The sequence below is a fragment of the Embiotoca jacksoni genome, unplaced genomic scaffold (genome assembly GCF_022577435.1).
Source record: "Embiotoca jacksoni isolate LCO1_2020_lvr unplaced genomic scaffold, fEmbJac1.0.p SCAF_42, whole genome shotgun sequence".
NCBI classification, from domain to species: domain Eukaryota; kingdom Metazoa; phylum Chordata; class Actinopteri; family Embiotocidae; genus Embiotoca; species Embiotoca jacksoni.
In genome coordinates, this window is record NW_027185395.1 from 268,128 (window position 1) to 293,309 (window position 25,182).

Genomic DNA, 25,182 nt, shown 5'->3' on the forward strand with positions numbered 1-25,182 from the left:
CACCATGATCACATCCCATCATGTGTTGTTTGGACGAGACGAATCTGTGTTCAACCACGAGATGGCGACATTGCAACAAACGGATTTACACCGCCAGTTAAATCCCAGGAGAAGAAGCAGTGCAGTAGCTGTGGAAGAGGGGGAAGAACATAAACTATATTAAAGGGAAAGTACAAGAGGCTGTGAATGAAGTAGAAAGATGGTCTTATTCATGGATTCAAGTTTTCTGTGGGAAAAACTAAAACAATGTGGTTTACTAGAAAGAGAGGAGTTGATGCTCAGATAAAGATGTACGGACAAAAGATTGAACAAGTGGAAGTTTGTAGGTTTCTAGGTGTGTGGTTCGATGAGAAGTTAACATGGAATGAGCAGATTCAGAGGATAGTTATGAATATTTTAAATGTGATGAGGTGTCTAACAGGGTCAGAATGGGGAGCCAGTTGCTCTGATGAGATCAGTTCTCGATTATTGTATATATTATATTATTATATATTTGGATCAGCTGCAAAAACTTCATTAAAGAAGCTGGAAGTGGTGAATCCCAAACTCTGAGACTCTGTTGTGGTGCTTTTAGAACAAGTCCTGTGTCTTCAGGTGGAGGAGGGTGAGACGCCGCTGCATTTGAGACAAGCTCTTAACTTTGAACTACTGGACCAGTCTTCAAGGACATTCTGGAGACGAGCGTCCAACACAAAGGTGCTTCTGCCATGTTGGGAGAGTGAAAGGGTCAAACAGGACTGCTTTGCATGGAGCAGTGGAAAATATGCAAGAGAGATGACATTAGATCAGATAACATTCACTTCTACAGTACCGCTATCAGCAACACCACCTTGGTTATTTCCCTCGGTGTCAGCTGATCATTATTTTCTGAACAAAACCCAAGTACTTAAAGATGTTGGTAATATTGCAGGAGTGGTGGAGGACAGACTACAGACAACATATCAATCATTTACCCCGGTACACACAGATGGATCTAAAGATCCTAACACAGGGGGAACCGGTTTAGCGGCCACCATAGCAACCTTGCAATATGAAGTCAAAAGGAGAACATCAGACCATCTGTCTGTTTATACAGTGGAGACGTCGGCCATTTTAACAGCACTGCAGCGGGTGGAGGAGGTTCAGATCAGAAAGGTCATCATCTGTTCAGATTCCAGTTCAGCATTATTGTCATTACAATCATTCACATCTCACAGCAGGCAGGATTTAATCAATGAAATACACAAAACTCTGTTCAGACTTAAACATTGAGTATTGTTGTTTCATTCATGTGGGTGGCGGCACACAGAGGGTCAAAGGTCAAATGAAACAGCAGATAAATTAGCAAAGCAAGCTTTGAAATGTCAGAACAAGACAGACATTTTATTCAGCAAAACAGAAGCTGAATCAAGAATCAAAAGAAACATGATTCAGGGATGGCAGCACAGTTGGGACGCAGGAGACACAGGAAGACATCGTTATGTTATTCAGAAAGAAGTTGGCGAAGGGAGGACATCCAGAAGAAAACACATGAACCAGACTGAGGATTGGACACACAAGGCTGAACAAAACAATGACACGAATAAATAAACACCAACAGGACGATGTGAGTTCTGAAAAACAGCAGAAACTGTAGATCACATCATTTGTCATTGCCAGAAATTCCCAATGGAGCGAGACCGGTTGAAGAGGAGGCTGGCAGGAGAGGAAGTAGAGTTAAAGGATGCATTGACCTTGGGGGCAGGAAAGGTCCTCCAATACCTGAAAGAAACAGGATTAGTAAAAAGATTTAGAGCATCGGATCCTTTTATTTATTTATTTTGTAAAGGGGGAGGTGACTCTGGTCCACACTCCAATGCAGCAGGTGGCGGTAATGCACCTTTCGTTGGATGCCATCCGCCATAAAACTTAGAAGAAGAAGCAGTGCAGGAGCCGCTGGGTGGACCGGGCCACTCTCCTCTGCTGTCTGCCGCACCATGTCGTCCGCGGAGCGTGCTGACCTGGGCCGGGTGCTGTGCATCATAACCGGGGCCTCCAGAGGCTTCGGCCGGACTGTAGCCTTGGAGATGTCTCGGCTTGTGAAACCGGGCTCGGTGCTCGTCCTGGCGGCCCGCTCCGGCGACGACCTGCGGGCGCTGCAAGCGGAGCTGGCCGAGTCGGAGGCAGGTAGAGCCGGCGTGAAGGTGGAGAGTGTGGCGGCAGATGTGGGTCAGACGGAAGGACTGGAGAAGGTCGTCAGAACATCCACAGAGGCTTTCTCCGGAGATATGGATCACCTGGTTCTGGTCAACAACGCTGGTAAGATGAAAAGTGGAAACTTGGTGGAGCTTTTCAGCTTTTCAGTCTGTCTGGTGGTGAAGTCTCACTGATTACATGGAGCTACTTGATCTCGGGTCCTTGTACTTCTGTTTCACTCGACTTCATATTAGAATTAAAAGAAAAACAGTGTCAAATATTTTGAAGTAAGTTACTGTACAAAGGTCAAAGTCTGAGGCGGCAACTTCAACTCTACTTTTTGTATTTACATTCATCTGACATGTACTTTGGAGATTTAGATTCACATGCAAAACCTGCGATTATCTCATAACAAGTGATGCATTTAACAAAAGTAACCCATATAACATAACAGTTAAATATACAGAGGATGATCTGTGTTCACGTTCAACTTAAATTATCATGTAAATCACCAATATATCAGTTTATATCACGATATAATGTAGGTGAGCAGACCTGTGCTTCTCGAATAACATAAATTGAAATATACAGAGAAAAGAAATACAAGACAATAGTTGTCACATTTATATATTAAATATTAGGACTTTTAGGGCTACAGGTGTTATTTTAAGAATTCTCACATTCAACTTACCAGAAGTTCTGTTGTCAAACACTTCAATAATTTAGTCAGTCCAATGTTAATGAATTCTATTATATGCTGTTTCTATTATCTGAATCTATTCTGATTGTTCCCATCAACCTCCAACATTTATTTACATAACTTCAAAAATCTTTCCAATTCAACAAAAATTAAAAGTATCTTTTAAAAAATGATTTTGTTGATCCAACATCTAAAACAAGCAGCTCTTAAATCAGGTGAGAGCCGGGCATTTCCCATCATGCCTTGAGGCCCTGCAGCAGGTGGAGATCAACTGCAGCCACATTAATGTCAGCAGGTTATTGTTGCCTACGTTGCGTAACATCAGAGCAGGTCAGGGTTCAAAGTCAGGTAGAAATCACGCATTGAGCCCATCGCCAACGATCAGTTGTGTGCAGGCCATTTTTGCTAAGAACAAAGGCAAATTGGCAGGTAAAACTACACAGCTGGGAACAGGTGAGGTGGGTGTGGCAGTCAGGTGACTGGGAACCAAACAAACAACCGTGACATCACCCACTGTGTTTGTGAGCTGTCGTTCCGAAGCCTCCAGTTCTGTGTTTTGGCCGTCGCCAATCTTTTGGAGCCAGAAGTGACCATATTTGGACGAGCTGTGATGGAGCAAGCAGTGGACCTGAATCAATCTGATTAGGAACCATACGACACTAAGCTCCGCCCACCAATAGCAGAAACCTGAGTGCACCAAAGGCCTATTATCAAACAGACATGCCTTCCAAAAGTACAGCTTTTAAGCCTAATGTCTAATTAATTATGGGAACATTTTCAGATAGACAACCACAAAACTAATAAGAGGGAGTGACTTTAGCTAATGACACCATAATGACTTGTGGAAAAAAATGATTGACTTTGTATTTGATGAGAGAAGTTGAATGGGAGTCTATGGAGCTGGAGGCTTTTTGAAGCCAACCTCTAGTGGCACTCCGTGGTATTGCAGCGTAAGGCACTTCTGCAATGGCCATATTTGCCAATAGATCAGACCGGCATTTCATCATCCAGGGCGTGTTTTCACCTTTCTGGGGGAAAACAATCACATATACTGCAAATAATGGCAACAGAGAATCGGAGGAAGTTGAGACTTTTATCCCAATTTCTGGTTTAAACTAACTGGTTTCAAAAATAACACTATGCCGAAGAGTTTGCTGTGTAGTTAGTTACATCAACAATGATGTGAAAAACTTCTATCTCTGATTTAGTTTTTCCTGTCATGTTCTAAAAATAGATCCTGAGAGAAGGTGGCAGTCTATACCCAGGAAGACAACGGGATGTTGTGGGTTATAAAGTAGCTGTCAGTTGTCAGAGCACAGTGCTATCGCTTGTTAGCATACTATTTGTAGAAAAGGACTGAAACGTGAAATGTTTGTAAAGTAGAAGTCGGCGTTGAACACCTCTGGCCACTGAGTAGGGTTATAGCACCAGCTTGATGCCAGCTGGGAGACTGAAGGGACTAAGGAGGGATCCAATTAAACTTTTACATTTTTTTATGTATCTAGTGTGTAGAGTGGAAATACTTCTACTTGACATGGTCATTTATAAACTAATTTAACTCTGGTGATGGTGGTGATGATGGTGATGGTGGTGTGTTGGTGATGGTGGTGGTGATGGTGGTGTGTTGATGATGGTGGTGATGGTGGTGTGTTGATGATGATGATGATGGTGGTGATGGTGATGATGATGATGGTGGTGAGGATGGTGATGGTGTTGATGGTGGTGATGGTGAGGATGGTGATGATGAGGATGTGATGATGATGGTGGTGGTGATGATGGTGGTGGTGATGGTGGTGATGTGATGGTGGTGATGATGATGGTGGTGATGGTGATGTGATGATGATGATGATGGTGATGATGATGGTGGTGATGATGATGATGGTGATGTGATGATGATGATGATGATGGTGGTGATGGTGATGTGATGATGATGATGATGGTGATGGTGATGTGATGATGATGATGATGATGGTGATGATGATGGTGGTGATGATGATGATGGTGATGATGAGGATGGTGATGATGTTGATGGTGGTGATGGTGAGGATGTTGATGATGAGGATGTGATGATGATGGTGAGGATGATGGTGGTGGTGATGATGGTGGTGGTGATGGTGGTGATGATGATGATGGTGATGATGATGATGGTGATGTGATGATGATGATGATGATGGTGGTGATGGTGATGTGATGATGATGATGATGATGGTGATGATGATGGTGGTGATGATGATGATGGTGATGTGATGATGATGATGATGATGGTGGTGATGGTGATGTGATGATGATGATGATGGTGATGGTGTTGATGGTGGTGATGGTGAGGATGGTGATGATGAGGATGTGATGATGATGGTGAGGATGATGGTGGTGGTGGTGATGATGGTGGTGGTGATGGTGGTGATGATGATGATGGTGATGATGATGGTGGTGATGATGATGATGGTGATGTGATGATGATGATGATGGTGATGGTGTTGATGGTGGTGATGGTGAGGATGGTGATGATGAGGATGTGATGATGATGGTGAGGATGATGGTGGTGGTGGTGATGATGGTGGTGGTGATGGTGGTGATGTGATGGTGGTGATGATGATGATGGTGATGTGATGATGATGATGATGATGGTGGTGATGGTGGTGATGATGATGATGATGATGGTGGTGATGATGGTGATGTGATGATGATGATGATGATGGTGGTGATGGTGATGTGATGATGATGATGATGGTGATGATGATGGTGGTGGTGATGATGATGGTGGTGATGGTGGTGATGATGATGATGATGGTGGTGATGATGATGGTGGTGGTGGTGATGGTGGTGATGATGGTGGTGGTGATGATGATGATGATGATGATGGTGATGATGGTGATGGTGATGATGATGGTGATGATGATGATGAAGGTGGTGATGTGATGATGGTGATGGTGATGTGATGGTGGTGGTGGTGATGTGATGATGTTGATGATGATGGTAGTGGTGATAATGATGATGTGATGATGGTGGTGGTGATGATGATGGTTTTGATGATGATGGTGGTGGTAAAGGTGATGATGATGGTGATGGTGATGATGATGATGATGGTGATGATGGTGATGGTGATGACAGCACAGTGTGATTTATTCTAACCTCTGCGACGTCACCCAAAGGATTCCTGATGACCAGTTTTGAGTCCCGTGTTCAGCCGGCTCAGGCCATCATCAGTGGCAGTGGTTGACTCAGTCTTACTCCCAGCTAATCCAACAATGGTGGTATGTGGATGGAGCTGAGAAAGGCCTAACTAAGCTTGATTGTTGTCATGATACCCACCTGTAACAATGCAACCCTACTCTTAGTTATGCATAACTTTAAGCCTAAATAGGTTTAAACTGGTGAGTTATATAAATTCAGCCAGCAGACAGTTTATCTCATGAGTGAGGCCAAAACTTTTTTTTTTTTTTTTTTTTACCAGGCTGTAAACATAATTATTGGTTACCATTGGGGTCTGTGAGGATTAACCCAACTTTAAGAACCAGCCTCTAGTGGCCATTCAAAGAATTAACCGTTTTTGGCATTTTTGCATTGGCTTCATTTTTCAGCCATGAAGGTTGAACCAGACTGACATGGTCAATGTCTCTGTAAAAATGATGGTGTTTAGTTTTCATAAATGTTATTGTGAAATGAAGTCAATCAAACAAATAAGATGCAGTTCACTAGTTCACCTTTGAGATGGGTATGGAGATCTTGGAGAGATACCATGAACAGATACCACTAGACGTGAGATCATATCTCTTTTTTTCAAATTTAGGTAAATCAACCTTTTAAAGCTTTTCTTTTCTGGATATATCCACATTTTTGAACATGCTTATCTGCAGATGTTGCTCTTATCATGAATCGTGGTTTGATTACATCTTCTTTTCTTTTCCTTCCAGCCTCTCTGGGTGATGTGTCCCGCTATGCTAAAAGCTTCACCAACATGGCCGAGGTGGACTCTTACTTGTCCCTGAACGTCAGCTCCTCCCTGTGCCTCACCGCCAGGGTGTTGCAGGCTTTTCCACAGCATCCAGGTCTGCGGCGTACCGTAGTCAACGTCACCTCGCTGTGTGCACTGCAGCCTTTCCGGTCCTGGGTGCTGTACTGCACCGGCAAGGCCGCCCGGGAGATGATGTTCAGAGTGCTGGCGGAAGAGGAGCCGGACCTCCGGGTCCTCAACTACGCTCCAGGTGGGGAGGAAGTGTTGCTGCTTTTTACCTTCAAGTCCATCCTGAAAGGCACATACTTAGTCTGAGTTTGGAGGAACTGAAAGAGTTAATCCTGAAGGAGTCGTGTGTAGGATTTAGTGGCATCTAGTGGTGAAGTTGCACATGGCAACTAAAGAAATATCCTTTGCCTCACGTGCTTATAACGTGCTTATTCTCATAGTTTAAGAGAATCTAAGGTGGCCGTGAAACTCGCCAAAAATGTAAAAAGGCCGTCTGTATAGCAGTATTTGGTTTGTCCTTTCTGGGCTACTGTAGAAACATTGCATTGCAACATGGCACACTGCGTGCAAGACGAAGACGGTCATTCTAAGGTAACGACCACAAGAGGTCATTATACACTGATGAAAACAAACAGTAACTGAATATTATATTTCATTTATGCCAGTTGACCGTCACATAAATCCTTCACATTGAGCCTGTAAAGCTGCTGCCACCTTTTTTAAATTACAACAGCATAAAACAAAATAAAGGGAATATGCTTTAAGAAAATGCTTTCGAAGCTGTATATATATATATACATACACCTATCTATAAAAGACCTATAGAAGTCTATAGAAGACCTATAGAAGTATATATATATATGTATATATATATATATATATAGGTATATTAACAAAACACTAATTAAAGTAGTTCAAATTATAAAGCAGTTATAAATCATTTTAATCAATCAAAAATAAAATAAGCAACAAAATATAAACAATTCCGTAATTGACTTTAATTACAAAATAGACATGAATAAAAAGTTCAAATAGATTCATCAAAAAAATACATGAAACAAGTACTTTCTCGTAACTCAATATTTATTTTGGCAATAAAAAAAAAAGAATAACATACTTGTATCTGCAGTGATTTCCACTCCAGAATAGTGTGTTTTTAATGCAGTGCTGCCGGAGGGCCCGAACATCACCACCATCCAATCTTGGTTTTTGGCCTCGTCCATTGCGTTCAGAGATTTCTCCAGATTCTCTGAATCCTTGACGCATATCCTCTCGACACGACTTTAATCCAGACATGTATTTTTCCCCTGTTCTCTATATTGATCCAGGTCCTCTGGACACAGCCATGCAGGTGGAGGCCAGATCCAAAACAGCTGATTCCAGCATCAGGAAGTCTTTCTTAGACATGTTTGCTCAGGGCCAGTTGCTCACCTGTGAGGCCTCTTGTGCCAAACTGATGAAGCTGCTGTTGGAAGACAATTACGCATCGGGAGCTCACGTGGACTTCTACGACTTGTAGATACAGCATGAAAACTGCAGCCATTTAGCTTTGGGACAGATTATTTATGTCCTTGCTCTTATAGGGAAACTAATGAATACATTTTAAGAGTTAGCTCAAACTACACTGTGAATCATGCAGAATGTAGGTTGTGGCCTTCAATTGATAAACCGAGTCGTCCAGCTGACCAACAGAAAGGCATCAAACTGGAGTTCATCAAATTTACATTTCAAACATTCCAGATCAGAAGTTCACTTGCTGTTTGGTCCGAAGATCTGCAGTTAGTAACGTCAGTGCGGGAAGAGGTGGAGAAAAGAGAGGAGAGTAGGAGGCCTACAACATTCACCAAAAAGCCCCCCAGCTCATTAACACGTGACCACCATGAATAATAATACATTTTCTGAGATATCAAAACAGAAAGTTTCAACATTTAGATTAAAAAACCAAAACTGTAAATAAAAACACAAACAAAGCCTCCTTAGATATCTGTTTACTGAAAGGTCAGTACAGGTGTAAGTTCAACTGCTAATGTTAAGCTCTATGCTAGAGTCCAGAATAGAGATTTTTGCCATGTTATCATTATTTTTGAACTCTCAACAAGGGAGCAATAGCTTCCACAGTCAGGAGACAGGAGCTGATACTAAAAGTCAGTTTCTTTTAAATCCAGGGTTTCAGCTGATGATCGGTGCCATATTTTCCTTTTGGAACGAGGACCTTCCAAATATGTTTTGGGTGTTGCTTTAACACAGATATACACACACGTATATCTTGGTACCCTCAACAACAGTTTGCTCTGGCAGATTTGGACCAAACTGCCTGTCGACAGGTGCAGAAGTCTTACTGAGAGCTGCACAAGTCACTTGTTTGCAATGATAGCCGTTGAAGGTTGTGCAACAAAATATTGAACGGTCCCATTGATTTTGTCTTCACCCTTTTTCAGTTGTTTTATAATTTGAAATATTCTGTTCAATCCAAAATAAAAATAAAAGCCTGATTTTTTTATGTGATTTTAATTAACAATCATGGAAGCCATTTAACCCATGTTAGTTTCAAATTATTCAAGCTAAAAATTGTGAGTTTTTCTTTTTTTCTTTGGAAGACCAACAAATTCATTCATGACTATTAAACTGTCTTCAAAACTTTATGCAATTTTTGCTACTGTTTTGCTTTAGCACTTTGTCACATCCTTAGCCGTTACTGTATCTGTGTGGTTATTGGTTGATTTCAATGTCATACCAACCCTCACTCAGAGATGATATTTTTTTAATTGAATATTGTCAATCCTCTCTTCTAACTGTCAGCTCGGATGATGACGAGTTGATAATGTCCTTTATTGTTCTTGTTGTCACAATTCACAGTCTCGATCTTACTAAATCTTACTCTGGTGTTTAAGGTGCCTTACTTGTGAAATCTGTATTTTTATGTTAATGACATACTGTCTTTTAGTCATAGTTACTTTGTGAACAGTGATTAATGCTGCAGTGCTTTACAGTATGGAAAAATGTTTGACATATTTTTCACAGTCAAATGTCTTTTTTTTTTTATTATATGAATGTGAAATGGGAATTATGGCTTTGTCAATGCTAAATCATGTTTGTGAACTTAATATTGTATGCCTATATTTGACAACTAAATAAACTATAAAAGGGTCCTTTTTGTAATTGTTACATTGTCTATTTTTTATCCTTTTTTCATATCTGCCATTGAAGCCCATGATTCTAGGCTGAATGTCTCATAAACATACTGCCGTATGTCTAAAAGTTATAATAAAACCCTGTTCCCAAAAAAGAGAAGGTTTATTTTTTTATGGAAAAATATCTGCTCATTTTGAATTTGATGCCAGCAACACGTTTTTAAAAAGTTGGGACGGGGCCAACAAAAGACTGGAAAAGTTGTGAAAGCTCAAAAAACAAAAAACAAAAAACTGGTGGAACATTTGACAACAAATCAGGTTACCATGGCAACAGATCAGTAACATGATTGGGTATAAAAAGATGATTTCAGAGAGAGGGAGTCTCAGCAGTGAAGACAGTGGAGACACATGAATGTACAGCTCAGACAATAAGGATTTGAACAGTTACACAATTATTTTTGTTGAGGCTCAGCACATTTAAATTTTGAAATTTAATTTTTTACTGTCTTCAAAAAAATTGAGATATACAGACCTCTGAAAATGTTAAATGTTACAGTCAGTGTTTCTTGGGCTTCTTTGTGTGTTAAGATTGTTTTTGATTTGAATTTGAACGTGCTGAGCGCAAGCATGAGAACATTTTATGAAAAGACATCCCCTGATATGGGCTGGAGACGCCTCTGACCTGACAGTGGGGACAAAAGGTCAAGGGTCACCAAAATTGTTAGTCTTGACGAGCAGTTTGGATGTTTGACAGATCTTGATTACAAAAACCAATCCTGATGACATCTGATCAAAAATGCAGATCATTAATAGTTACTGACTGAAAGTGAAAATGCTGTACGAGAGGCTGCCACTGAATCTGTTTTCTGTCATGTGCCTCTGACAGACAGTCACAGCTGCCTCCGACCAAAATACCGCGAGGAGCAAGCAACCCAAACATGGGACGACACCCACCACGACCTCTCCTTTCCCCCAGCCCTCCACATCTCCCGTTGCTCACCTCCATATTCCCCACTCTGGGGAGGAGGTACAACCCCTTAAGGGTCCCAATTTATTTTTGGGCCCTAAGCAGGGGAGGGGCTTAGCAGAGACAAGAGCGGACCAGTGCTCCTGAATGTTATAGTGAGAGCGTCTCGGCCTGTCCCACCCTATACACCCTCCTCCTCTGTCTCCTCTGGGTTTTGTCTGGTCGGTACAATGACTGTGGGGAACATGGAGAGCGTGGAGCTGTTTGATGCTGGGGAGAAAGGTCGCGGCCTGAGGGCCACCAAAGAGCTCAGCACCGGGGAGGTGGTGTTCGCCGAGCCCAGCTTCTCCGCTGTGGTCTTCGACAGGTACGAGACTCCCGTCTGATGTGGTTTTTAGATGAGGTGGACTGATCTGTTTTTTTTTAACAATAAGCATGTCTTTACATACGTGCAGGTTTGTTGTGGACGGTATTCTTTGCATCCCCAAGTTCTCATAACACCAGCAGTGAGAAGGCTGTCAAGGTGTAATGTGAACTTGAGCATGACGTGATTTTGGATTCAGTTTTCAAAAGCAAGGAGTCTCTATACCAAAGGACCCTTAGACATCACTCTCACATACAGTGTTGCTTATATGCTACATATTACTTGAAACATTATGATGTTACAGTTGCTGAAGGTTTATGTTATATATTTAAACTATAACTGTTTTACATGTGGCACAAAAAGCAGGTTTTATGGCAGTTTGTTGTGAATCTGACTGCTGATTCTCTGTGTAGTTTGGACTCAGGAAGCAGACCTGTTGCAGATACTGAGACAGGATGGATGAGGTTTACTTTGCTGGTCTCAACTGGAACAGACACTTTAAGAATAAAGCTGCAGCTGTGTGACGTTTCACGTTTTAACACACAGTAGATGTTAAAGTTTAGATTCAAAACTACAGCAGGATTTCTGACTTGATTTGTGGTCTCTAATAGTAGAAATGTAAAAGGAACACTGATTTGTCATTGTTTTTTTGAAACCAAGGCTTAAAGAGTCAAATGATACAATGCTCTTGTCGGTGCATGAAGTATGAAGCTGTAGTCAAGTCAATTGTATTTCTATTTCTGTAGCGCCAAATCACAACTCAGGTTATTTCATGGCATTTAACACAGGAAAGTCCTTCCAGCAGAACTTTACAATATTATACAGAGAAACACGAGCGAGGGAACTAGATGGAGAGGCAACAGACAATAAGCAGAAAATGAAGTTAATGAGATGTAATGGTGAGATATGAGTTATAGAGAGTGAAAGAATGAGAGGAAAGAAGCCCAGTGCATCATGGGAGGTCCCTCAGCAGCCTCGGTCTATAACAGCAGAACTGCAGGATGGTTCAGGTCCACCTGAACAGCTCAACTATAAACTTTATCAAAAAGGAAAGTTTTGAGTGGAACCTTAAAGCTTGAGAGGGTTTCTGCTCCTGAACACAAACTGGGAGCCGGATCCTCAGGAGAGGAGCCTGAACTTCTACTAATCAGCCGGCTGTTAACTTTACAAAGCTTAAAAATGTTGGCAGCTCTCCTGTCTCCAAACTCCAAGAGTACACAAACAGAGGTGTAAAAATGTTTTGCTTGGAGACTTACATGGAGCTAAATGCTGTTTCTCTGCTCCCAGTTTTTACACTAAGCTGAGCTACTTCAGGCTCTAACTCCATATTTAAAACTAAAGAAAAGACAATCTTCTTAACTGCTTTTCTTCTTTTACTGACAATCCAATCAGCTCCATTGATTCCCTTTAAAACTGCTGTGGCGCAGCGTGTTGTCAGTTTTCTCATGACTGGAGGAGCAGACGAGCACAATTGACATACTCGGGAAGAGGTAACTAATATTATAAATGTGTCTTCCCTTGGTATTATAAGAATTCAGTTCAATGATGTAAATAGAAGAGTCAAACAAAAACTGGCATCTTATAAACACTGTCAACAATGACTGAAATGCCAAAGTGAACAGAGACCACTCATCCAGTGTTGTGAAATCAGCTGCTGGAACGAAGAAGAAGTAGGTTACCCACTACTTATTAACAACACTGATAAAGAGCAACGTGTTTGGTGGAGTTTTGAACTCATCAGGAGCGCTGAGAAGCTTATTTACTGTCCAATCATTAATTAAATGGCCTCAGCTGCTGTGTGTGAGTTGCATCACAGTTCGTGGTCTCGTACGGACGCTTCAATCACTAAACCAGATGAGGAGCTGAAAAGGCTTTTAGGTTAGGTTAGGTTAGGTAGTTACTTTATTAATCCCCAAGGGGACATTTTTTCGCTACAGCAGCATACAGAAGCAATAAGATGATAATAGAATAATAGAAAAGCAATAAAATAGCAGTAAAAATATTAAATATAAATATAAAATATAAAATGCACAGTATATACAGTACAGTATATACAGTATCTATATATATTATATACAAACAACCAAGAAACACAGTCAACAGTATTATTGTTATGTGATATTATTTTGCCAGAGGTGAGTTATTGTACAGTCTAATTGCGGTCGGCAGGAATGATCTCCTGTATCTGGAATGATCTCCTGTATCTGGAATGATCTCCTGTATCTGGAATGATCTCCTGTATCTGGAATGATCTCCTGTCTCAGGAATGATCTCCTGTATCTGGAATGATCTCCTGTATCAGGAATGATCTCCTGTATCTGGAATGATCTCCTGTATCTGGAATGATCTCCTGTCTCAGGAATGATCTCCTGTATCAGGAATGATCTCCTGTCTCAGGAATGATCTCCTGTATCTGGAATGATCTCCTGTATCAGGAATGATCTCCTGTCTCAGGAATGATCTCCTGTATCAGGAATGATCTCCTGTATCAGGAATGATCTCCTGTATCAGGAATGATCTCCTGTATCTGTCCTTGTGACAGCGGAACTGGAGGAATCTTCCCTGTCCCTGCAGCAGGTGGTGGAGAGGGTGGTCAGGATTATCCAATATGGATAATAGTTTGTTCAGCGTCCTCCTCTCCACCACCTTTTCCAGGCTGTCCAGTTTGTAGCCGATGATGGAGCCGGCCTTCTTAACCAGTTTGTTAAGTTTGTTGGTGTCACCGGCTCCAATGCTGCTCCCCCAGCAGACCCCAGCGAAGTACAATGCACTGGCCACAACAGATGGTAGAACATCTACAACATCTCGCTGCACACATTGAAGGATCGAAGTTTCCTCAAGAAAAAGAGTCGACTCATCACCTTCTTGTAGACAACGTTGATGTTGGTCTTCCAGTTCAGTCTGTTGTCATGGAGACACCAGGTACTTGTACTCCTCCACCATGTCCACCTCCTCTCCCAGAACTCAGCGGTTGTGGAGCCGTCGTCTTCCTCCTGAAGTCGACCACCATCTCTCTGGTCTTGGCCACGTTCAGGAGCAGCTGATTTCTTCCCGCCCACTCCACAAAGTCCTCCACTACTGCCCTGTACTCGTCCTCCCGTCCATCCCTTATACACCGTCCACTGACTCCTCCTCCCGTCCATCACTTATACACCGTCCACTGCAGAGTCATCAGAGAACTTCTGCAGATGTCTTGACTCTGAGTTGTTCTGGAAGTCAGTGGTGTAGAAGGTGAACAGGAAGGAGACAGAACAGTTCCCTGAGGAGCTCCAGTACCACCGACCACCGTATCAGACAGCACACTGCCCAGACGGACAAACTGTGGTCTGCCTGTCAGGTAGTCAGTGATCCAGGAGACGGTGGACGCGTCCACCCCCACCACCCGCAGCTTCTCACTCAGCAGCAGTGGTTGGATGGTGTTAAATGCACTGGAGAAATCAAAGTGATTCTCACAGATTCACCGTTTCCATCCAGGTGAGACTGAGCTCGTTGCAGCAGGTAGATGATGGCATCGTCCACTCCCACATGAGGCTGGTACGCAAATTGCAGAGGGTCCAGAGAAGATTTCACCAGCGGCCTGAGGTGGGCCAAGACCAGCCTCTCCAGAACCTTCATCACATGAGATGTGAGGGCAACCGGTCGGTAGTCGTTGAGGCCAGATGGAGTCGTCTTCTTGGGGGCAGGAACCAGGCAGGATGTCTTCCACAGCACCGGGACATCCTCCTGCTTCAGGTTCAGGTTGAAGAGGTGTTGTAGGACCTCAGCCAGCTGGACGGCGCAGGTCTTCAGGACCCCGGGGCTGATGCCGTCAGGTCCTGCAGCCTTGCGCTGGTGGATTCTCTCCAGCTGTCTCCTAACCTGGCCAGTAGTCACAGAGTGTGTGGGGGGGGTCAAGGTGTCGATGGAGGAAGAGCCCTTTGAGGTTGAGGGCTCTATGCAGTTCACCAGGGGGGGCAGAGGGGGGAGGGGAGGAGGCAGCAGAGGTGTTTGGGAGGTGTAAGGTGTGGAGGAGACAGATGAGGGTGGTGAACTAAACCTGTTGAAGAAACAGTTTAGCTCATTGGACCTTTCCAGGTTCCTCCTGGTTGTTCCTCTCCAGGTTCCCCCTGGCTGTTCCTCTCCAGGTTCCCCCTGGTTGTTCCTCTCCAGGTTCCCCCTGGTTGTTCCTCTCCAGGTTCCCCCTGATTGTTCCTCTCCAGGTTCCCCCTGGTTGTCTCTCTCTCCCCTTGAACCCAGTAATCTCCTTCATACCGGTCCACACCTCCCTCACGTTGTTCTGCTGGAGTTTGGCCTCCAGCTTCCTCCTGTAGGAGTCCTTGCACTCCCTCATCTTCTCCTTCAGGTGGCGCTGCACTCTCCCGAGCTCCTCCCTGTCCCCAGACCTGATGGCTACTTTCTTCTTATTAAGTAGAACTTTCAGGTCACTGGTGATCCACGGTTTATTGTTGAGGAAGCAGTGTCCAGTCCGGGATGGTACGGTGGTGTGTTCACAGAATTTGATGTATTCTGTGATACAGTCCGTCATGCTGTTGATGTCCTCCCCATGTGGTCCACACAGCACATCCCAGTCCGTGGACTCAAAGCAGTCCTGCAGGGCGTCTTTAGCCTCCTGTGTCCACCTCCTCACAGTCCTGGTGGTCACAGGCTGCCTCTGTACCAGGGGAACATACTTGGGAGTCAGCAGGACCAGGTTGTGGTCTGATCTACCAAGGGGGGGAAGGGCAGTAGTACTGTATGCATCCATGGCATTAGCATCCAGTAGGTCCAGAGTTTTATTGTTCCGGGTGGGGCAGTTAACATACTGGTGAAAAGTTGGCAGAACTTTATCCAGACTGGTTTAAGTCTCCAGTAACTAACAAAAATGCACCGGGATGCTGAGTCTGAAGTTTGGACACAGTGGAGTAGATGGTGTCCACTGCTGCCTCTACGTCAGCTGATGGAGGAACATACACAGCGATAACAATGGCAGACGTGAACTCCCTCGGCAAATAATAAGGGCGCATCCCCACGGCTAGCAGTTCAATGTCCGGGCTACAGAAACGTTCCTTCACACACACGTGGTCGGGATTGCACCACCTCTCGTTCACATAGACTTCAATCCCTCCACCTTTCTTCTTGCCTCTCCGAACAACGTCTCCGTCCCCCCGAACGGTCCTGAAGCCGGGTACGGCCGCGCTGTGGTCCGGGAGATGTGAGTGCAGCCATGTCTCGGTGAAACACATGATGCTGCACTCCCGGTACTCCCTCTGGGTCTTTACCAGCGCCGAGCTCGTCCGTCTTGTTGGCCAACGACTTCACGTTCCCCATTAAGATCTCCGGTACCGCTGGTTTATATTTCCTCCTCTTCACTTTCAGTTGAGCTCCAGCTCTGCAACCCCGACGTCTTCTCTGAAGTTCGACGGGGATTTCAGGCCTCGCTCCGGGCAGCAGCAGTAGAGGTCTATTCAGCGCGATCAGCTGATCACGCGAGTAAACAATAACAATGCCCCCATCCAGAAAAGTGGAAAAGTTACGGTCCATTGTCTGACCGTTAACTTAACACACGGGAAGAAAAGAAAACAACAACTCCGAAGAGAGAAGAAAGAAAAATACTTAAAACAAAACACACTCGGGGGGAGCTGCTGTAACAGGCTGCCGCTAGCGCGGCGCCATCTTTTCAATTATTACCTTTTTATGTATAATGTAATTTCAATTTATTTATATTTAACCCGAGTGCCTTTTTTATATTTTATGGCTGAGATTCTCTGCCAACCACCTGATTCACATCCGATTCAATAGACACGAGTCAGCTTATTTTTTTAGGTGATTAACTGAATTGTAAGTGATCTAAGTGGGATTAAATAGGTGGAACATCCACCAGAGTATCATCTTTAACAACACCCTCCTGTTGTTCCCTTCTGCTCATCTCGCACCGCCGCCGTTCACGCTGATCTACGGAAAAATTGCAAATCTGAGAAAGCACCAAAATGCCAGTGTGTCACAATTTTGCGCTGTGATTTGCGTCACTTTTATGTCTCCACAACCAACAACGAGCCGGAGCCACAGACTTTACATTTTTTGGGTTGTCCGTCCATCCCGCTCCTCTGAACATGATAACTCAGGAATGCCTGCGGGGAATTTCTTTGATTTGGGAGTCAAAGGTCAAAGTCACTGTAACGTCATGTCGACCCATTCTGTCGTTCTTCATTTTATTGAATTTTTTTTTTAAGTTTAGCACAACCATTCAATTTGGCGTAAAGGATGAACTGAGTAGATCTTGATCAAAGGTCAAGGTCAGGTCATATGAGGTCAAGGATTAGATGTTAAGGGTCAAAGGTCACAGGAGAGGGTCACTGTGACCTCACATCTGCACAAATTTTGTGAAAGAATTTCTTCAAACTTGACATAAACGTTCTGTTCTGTCCAATACTTGTGAACTTTGTTTGTGGCACAAACAATGACTTGAATTCAAAGATGCACTAATTACAAATTGGTAATTCAAGGTCAGAGGTCAAGGTCACTGTGACCTCACATCCCGTCGGTCCGTCCCATTCTGATGGACGCAATATCTCAGGAGCACCTTTAATTTCTTCAAATGAGACACAAATATTCACTTCGACTGATGAAATGATTCGATTTTGGTGGCCAAAGGTCAAAGGTCACCGCAACCTCTCAAAACACATTTGTGGGAATAATTGAAGAATTCTCACACTAATTATGACAAAATTTAACGCAAATGTCTAATGGATTAATATGATGAAATTCTGACATTTTATGTCCAAAAGGTCACTTCACTGTGACATCAAAATGTTCAAAACACCATAAACCAGGAACAGACTTGTGAGCATATTTTACATTTGATCAGATATTATTTTGGTGACAGAAGTCTGTCCTCCTGAAAACTGTACAGATATTCTGTTTTGTACGGTTGACGATGTTTGAGTAGAATTTGTAGCTTCTTTACATAGACATCTATATTTCAAGCATTGTTTACTGTTAATTGTCTAATGTCAATCAGCGTTATTGGCTAAGTGTGTGAAAACACAAGAATTGTTCAAAGTCGTCCCTCTGTTCTGAGTCTGGACACTTCGTATGTTAAACTGGAGTTTGCCTGGCCGGCTGCTCACTGTGCCGCATTACCAGACACAGATAAAACCATATATGAGCGACAGGCCGTTGGTGTCCAAAACAGCAGGCATAAACTGAGAGGATCTGCCTAATTTAATATCTACAGAGAACAAAGAGCTCCGAGCGTCTGGGGGTCAGCAACCAATCAATGATTACATGCAGTACCGAGTCTGCTCACTGTCCTGTCAGACAGGCTGAATAAACTATTTACACTGAAGCACATGCTGCTGTCTGCCGAGCTCGGCGGCTTCACTCACACTGCAGGCCTCTTCTGTTTGTTGGCGCTCGAACAGCAGAACAAATGCAGAATTTTTTGTTGTTTGATCATGTTCGAATATCTGGATTTACTTTGACAACAACAGACCTCATTCACCAAAGAAGAAATGTCTTCATGAGTCTGCATCAGATTCATGACCTATTCTTAAACTGCAGAACTGTTTGCACCTGTGTTCTTATATTAAAGTCATAAATTGAAAGCACGTGCCGGTTGTTCCAAATCAGCGTAGATGAACATCCTGCCAGTGCCCATAAAAGGGCATGAGGCTACAGGGCTGCGTGCACACGTGGCATAAGTACTGTAAAAAAAATGTATTGAAAAAAAGAGATGCATGGGATGCGATTGCTCGTTCGGTGAAGTGTGTGTCAGGAGAACGGTGGATTATATAATACGAGCAGGGAGCCTCCAGGTCCTGTTCACCGGCCTCATGTCTGGGCTCAGACGGTCCTGGACATCCAACCACTGACAGACATCAACACTGGCTACAACCCAGGAACACTTCAAGAAATTAATTTAAAAAATGTAAAGAGTAAAGATACAATGAAAGCTCTTTGTTTTGTTGATGTTCTTGAGATTAATTGTAATATTTAATGAAAGTCAAATAATTTTTTTAATTTTACAAACAAGCAGATGATTGCTGTCAAACTTGGAAGGCAAAGCTGTCATCCGGTCCTCTAAGTGTTAATGTAGTGTTTATATTATTTATTATATTTGGTAAAGTAATGAAAATAAATATTAAAATAAAGAATTATGAAAAATAACATTGTAGCTTAAATACTATAATATTATACTACTGTAGAATGGGAGAAAAGGTAATATCCAATGAACATGGAAAACCTTCCAGTTGTTGTTCAGTTTTTCTTAAAGTCGCTGTGAGGTGTGTTTGTTTCTCCCTCAGTTTGGCCTCCCAGGTGTGCCACAGCTGTTTCCGCCGTCAGGCCAATCTGCACCGCTGCGCTACTTGTAAATTTGCTCATTACTGCGACCGCACCTGCCAAACGGCATGCTGGGATGAACACAAGCGAGAGTGCGGCGCCATCAAGAGGATTGGCAAGGCACCCGGCGAGAACATTCGGTAAGACCAGAAGACCATCTCGACGTAAGAGAAAGCCGCAAAAGATGAATGAAATGGGTATTATATGGAACCAAATCTTTGTTCTAGATATGCCTACTAACTTTCAGAGGGTTCATCTTGTGAGATCCATTTATGCATTTTGTAAATTGTAACCCTTTAATCTCAGATTTTGGCCTGACGGTAGAATTACCATCACATTCGGTCAGCAACCTGTGTGCTATGTTAAATAAAATATATCAACAGCTACTGGTCAGATCGAATTTAATATCTTTCCACACTGGGGACAAATGACAGCATGAAAATGCTAAATACACCAAAAAAAGTTCAAATAGATTCACTCCACCTCATTCTTCTCATTCTAATGGATTTAAAGCAGAGAAAGTATATTTTTAAAATCAGCACACCTTTGTGTGCATACAGCATTTTAAAATGTTAAATTTTTTTAACCTGTCCGAGAGAATGACTCCATCAACATGATCAATTAACTAGCGGGTAATCTCCCATAATCCTTCACCTGTGTTTGCTCCGCCCCTAGTCAGTGCAGCAAAGGTGGAGCTCCGCCCCTCATGAGAGCTCCGCCAACAGTGAGACACACAGATCAGAGGACAGAAATACGACCTTCAACACGCCTGCAAAACACAGCAGAGAATCTCAAAATTGAACTGGAAAGAAACTATAAATTAATTAAATAACATAAATACAATATTTTCGTCTGGACAGCAACAGCGGGGGCGGAGCTATAAAGCGTCACTGAGTTAGTGAGAGATCAAAGTTACACAACGGTTCGTCTGTATGCCGCAACTTTTCAAATTAAAAGTCCTCCAGTGTTTATTTCAGGAGGGACATGAGGTCCCAATCGAGGCCAAACACTGCATTTTCCTTGTTAAATCTTAAATTCAAACTTTTTATGTACACTTTTCAAACCAGTTGTGTCACACACGAGCTGCGTGTCCTGTAGGAGGTATTTAGGGAACATCTTTGTAATTATAGATCAGAAAATAATGGAAAAAAATAAGTCCCGCGTGACGACTTAGATTTATGATTTTGGACTTCAGGGAGGACACGTTCTTACTCGCAAGTTTAGTCACTATATGTAATAACATGACTTTTCTATTTGACATGAAAAATGATGTTAGTCTGTAATAATTCAATAGGAGAATTTTGAAGCTACTTTGCGTTGTTGTATATAAGTCTGTACATGCTACATTATGTGTTGTCTATCAGGCTTGGTGTCCGATACCCTTGATGGTAATATTAGTGTTACTTTATATATATTTTATGTATTTTATACATTAGTGTACCCCCTACCTTTTGATTGTCATGCACATGGAATTAATAAAATCAAACATTCAATCCATCCATCAATCAGGGAGATTTGCAGTATAATAAAAGCACAAAGATGTTGATGGACTACAAACACTGCTGTTACTTAAAACTGTTAATGGTGTTTTAGTGTAGGATTGAATCATATCTCCATATCTCCATACCATCATATCTCCATACCATCATATCTCCATACCATCATATCTCCATACCATCATATCTCCATATCTCCATATCTTCATACCATCATATCTCCATATCTCCATATCTTCATACCATCATATCTCCATATCTCCATATCTTCATACCATCACATCTCCATACCATCATATCTCCATACCATCATATCTCCATACCATCATATCTCCATATCTCCATATCTTCATACCATCATATCTCCATATCTCCATATCTCCATACCATCATATCTCCATACCATCATATCTCCATACCATCATATCTCCATATCTCCATATCTTCATACCATCACATCTCCATATCTCCATATCTCCATATCTCCATACCATCATATCTCCATATCTCCATACCATCATATCTCCATATCTCCATACCATCATATCTCCATATCTCCATACCATCATATCTCCATATTTCTATATCTCTATATGTCCATATCTTCATATCTCCATATTTCTATATCTCCATATCTCCATATTTCTATATCTCCATATCTCTATATTTCTATGTCTCCATATCTCCATATTTCCATATTTCCATATCTCCATATCTCCATATCTCTATATCTCCCCCGGCCAGCCTGGCAGCTCGTGTGCTGTGGCGCATACACAAGGACACGAGCGTGGCGTCCGACAGTCAGCTGGTGTCGGTGGACCAGCTGGAGGACCACGTCGCCGACCTTCCCCAGGAAGACCTGAAGCGTCTCCAGACCGACGTGCACAGTTTCCAGGAGTACTGGTCGTACGGAAGGAAGCGCCACTCGGACGACTACATCTCACACATATTTGGCATCGTCAGTGTTGTTTTATTGTTTTCATTATGTATTATCATTTCAGCATTTAAACTTCACTATAACTGCTGCTCCTCTGTTTGCAGATCAAGTGTAACGGATTCACGCTGAGTGATCAGAGAGGTCTTCAGGCCGTCGGCGTGGGTCTCTTCCCCAACCTGTGTCTGATCAACCACGACTGCTGGCCCAACTGCACCGTCATCCTCAACCATGGAAAGTAGGTATCCAAGCTCACGGAAAATCACCACGAGAGCGCTTTGTAGTAAACGTATTCAAAAACATATATTTTAATGAATGTCAATGGAAGCTGAATGAAAGCTATTCAGTGGGTGTAAAGTGTCATTTTTTCCCCCCATCTCAGTATTTTTATTCTTTTTGATAATATTAGGACCATTATGGGACAAACAGACTCCAGTATTCACAGAGCAGAACATGTCTGGTAACCAGCATCAATCCAGAGCTGGAATAACACTGTTTGGCTGTTTGTTTTCTGTGTCACAATTTAATCTAACAGAACTCTTGAATGGGAAATATATCTTATGTAGGCACATGAAGTACAACAATACATCTAGATTAGGACAGAGTTAGAGGACCACGCTGACTCACTGATGCTTTATTTAAAACAGAAAATTATTGTAATGGGTCATTTTTGAATTCATAGACTTTGACTTTCTTTTTCAGCCAAGCAGCTGTGACTTCTGCTCTCCACTCCCAGAGGAGGTAACATACATACATACATACATACATACATACATACATACATACATACATACATACATACATACATACATACATACATACATACATCCATCCATCCATCCATCCATCCATCCATCCATCCATCCATCCATCCATCCATCCATCCATCCATCCATCCATCCATCCATCCATCCATCCATCCATCCATCCATCCATCCATCCATCCATCCATCCATCCATCCATCCATCCATCCATCCATCCATCCATCCATCCATCCATCCATCCATCCATCCATCCATCCATCCATCCATCCATCCATCCATCCATCCATCCATCCATCCATCCATCCATCCATCCATCCATCCATCCATCCATCCATCATCCATCCATCCATCCATCCATCCATCCATCCATCATCCATCCATCCATCCATCCATCCATCCATCCATCCATCCATCCATCCATCCATCCATCCATCCATCCATCCATCCATCCATCCATCCATCCATCCATCCATCCGATCCTATGACCCAACGTACCAACCTTTCTTCCCTTCATCCCAGGATTGAGCTCCGGTCTTTGGGGAGAATCTCTGAGGGTGAAGAACTGACCGTCAGCTACGTGGATTTCCTCAACCTGTCCGCTGACCGCCAGAAGAAGCTGAAGGAGACTTTCCACTTTGAGTGCACCTGTAGTCACTGCAGGCAGCACATCAGTGACGACCTGATGACAGCTGCTGCAGACAGCGAGGGGAGCAAAGTGAGTGATGGGAGACAGAAGACCTTTATCTCATGTGTTTCTACTTTAATGTTGTGTTGTCACTTTGTGCTTCTTGTGTCAATAAGCCGTCTGCTGAGAAGGTGAAGGAGGTGACCGCCTTCAGTAAGGAGTGTCTGGAGAAGATCGAGATGTCCCGTATTGAGGGGCAGTACCACGAGGTACTGCTGTCAGCTTCTCTCCAGGTCCTTTCCTCTTGTCACTTAATTGCTTTAATTGGTTTTTTTTCCAACAAACATCTTCTCTGTCCTCCCTTCAGGTGTTGAAGTTGTGTCTGGAGTGTCTGGAGAAGCAGGAAAACGTCCTGGCTGACACTCACCTGTCGAAGCTGCGTGTGCTCAGTGTTTGCAGTGAGGTGCTCTCATATATGCAACTCTTCTCCGAGGCTGCAGATTACGCCCGCAGGATGGTGGAGGCATACACGTGAGTACGGACTACAGACTGGATATAAAACTACAGACTGGATATAAAACTACAGACTGGATATAAAACACAGACTGGATATAAAACTACAGACTGGATATAAAACACAGACTGGATATAAAACTACAGGCTGGATATAAAACACAGACTGGATATAAAACACAGACTGGATATAAAACACAGACTGGATATAAAACACAGACTGGATATAAAACTACAGACTGGATATAAAACACAGACTGGATATAAAACTACAGACTGAGAGCATGAGGAAAACAAATTGTAATAGCGTTCCAACAGTAAAGCATGGTGGTGGCAGCATCATGATCTGCCAGGAAGAATGTGACAAACTGCCCAAATCCAGGTCTGCGAACCTGCTGATTGGATGAAGATTTGAAGCTTTACCTGCTAACCAAGAAAGCCTTTTATAAAATATTGTATTAAACATCAGAATGCTTTTTAAATAAGAGATTTCAGTTTTTCATGTTTTAATAAATCACACACACACACACACACACACACACACACACACACACACACACACACACACACACACACACATACACACATACACACACACACACATCCCCCCACCATTTTATACAGGAAATTGTACCACTCCAATAACGCGCAGCTGGGAATGGCCACTATGCGGGCGGGTGTCACCCATTGGCACGCCGGGCAGATCGAGGTGGGCCACGGCCTGATCTGCAAGGCCTATGGCATCCTCATGGTCACCCACGGACCCAACCACGCCATTACCAAAGACCTGGAGGTATCTAAAACACTATACTATGATGTTTGGTGATAAGAAGTACACATTGAAAACATGGAACATGCAAATATAATTCTAAAGATAATCTCCTTTATGCATTCAGTCCATGCGCATGCAGACGGAGGAGGAGCTGAAGATGTTCAAGCAGGACGAGAAGGTGTACCACAAGATGAGAGACACCGCTCTGAAGAAGCAGCAGCAGCTCGGCTGATGAAAACATCAAAAGGCCGATAATCTCCTTTCCCACTGATTCTCTCTACCAATGACAGACCCTACATCCTCACCTGTCTCTTAACTGTGCTCGGACACGAACCGAGTGTCCTCTTTAAAGCACTGCAGCCAGTCACAGGGCCGAGTCTCTGAATTACTGCTTTTGTCTGATGAATCACTGCTTCTGGTTAAAGTTGAATGTGCAGATGTATCAACAATAAAAGTGGATCTTAGACCCCGACATAAA

The 25,182-nt window shown here is 42.9% G+C and overlaps 2 protein-coding genes across 3 annotated transcripts; both read left to right on the forward strand.

Annotated features, from left to right (window-relative positions):
* Positions 1 to 1,881: 1,881 nt before the first annotated feature.
* LOC138210092 (sepiapterin reductase-like) lies at positions 1,882 to 9,983 on the forward strand. The gene is made up of 3 exons (XM_069169035.1): positions 1,882 to 2,277; positions 6,769 to 7,059; positions 8,147 to 9,983. Exons 1-3 carry the CDS (start codon positions 1,956 to 1,958, stop codon positions 8,335 to 8,337), a joined length of 804 nt encoding a protein of 267 aa, XP_069025136.1. The 5' UTR covers positions 1,882 to 1,955; the 3' UTR covers positions 8,338 to 9,983.
* A 1,046-nt stretch (positions 9,984 to 11,029) lies between these two features.
* Positions 11,030 to 25,182, forward strand: smyd1a (SET and MYND domain containing 1a). 2 transcript variants are annotated; one of them, XM_069168929.1, is made up of 10 exons: positions 11,032 to 11,283; positions 19,563 to 19,739; positions 21,840 to 22,053; positions 22,137 to 22,267; positions 22,732 to 22,770; positions 23,314 to 23,509; positions 23,596 to 23,688; positions 23,787 to 23,950; positions 24,557 to 24,725; positions 24,829 to 25,182. In XM_069168929.1, exons 1-10 carry the CDS (start codon positions 11,147 to 11,149, stop codon positions 24,934 to 24,936), a joined length of 1,428 nt encoding a protein of 475 aa, XP_069025030.1. In that variant the 5' UTR covers positions 11,032 to 11,146; the 3' UTR covers positions 24,937 to 25,182. The 2 variants fall into 2 exon arrangements, with proteins under 2 accessions (XP_069025031.1, XP_069025030.1); XM_069168930.1 differs by lacking the exon at positions 19,563 to 19,739 and having other exon boundaries at positions 11,030 to 11,283.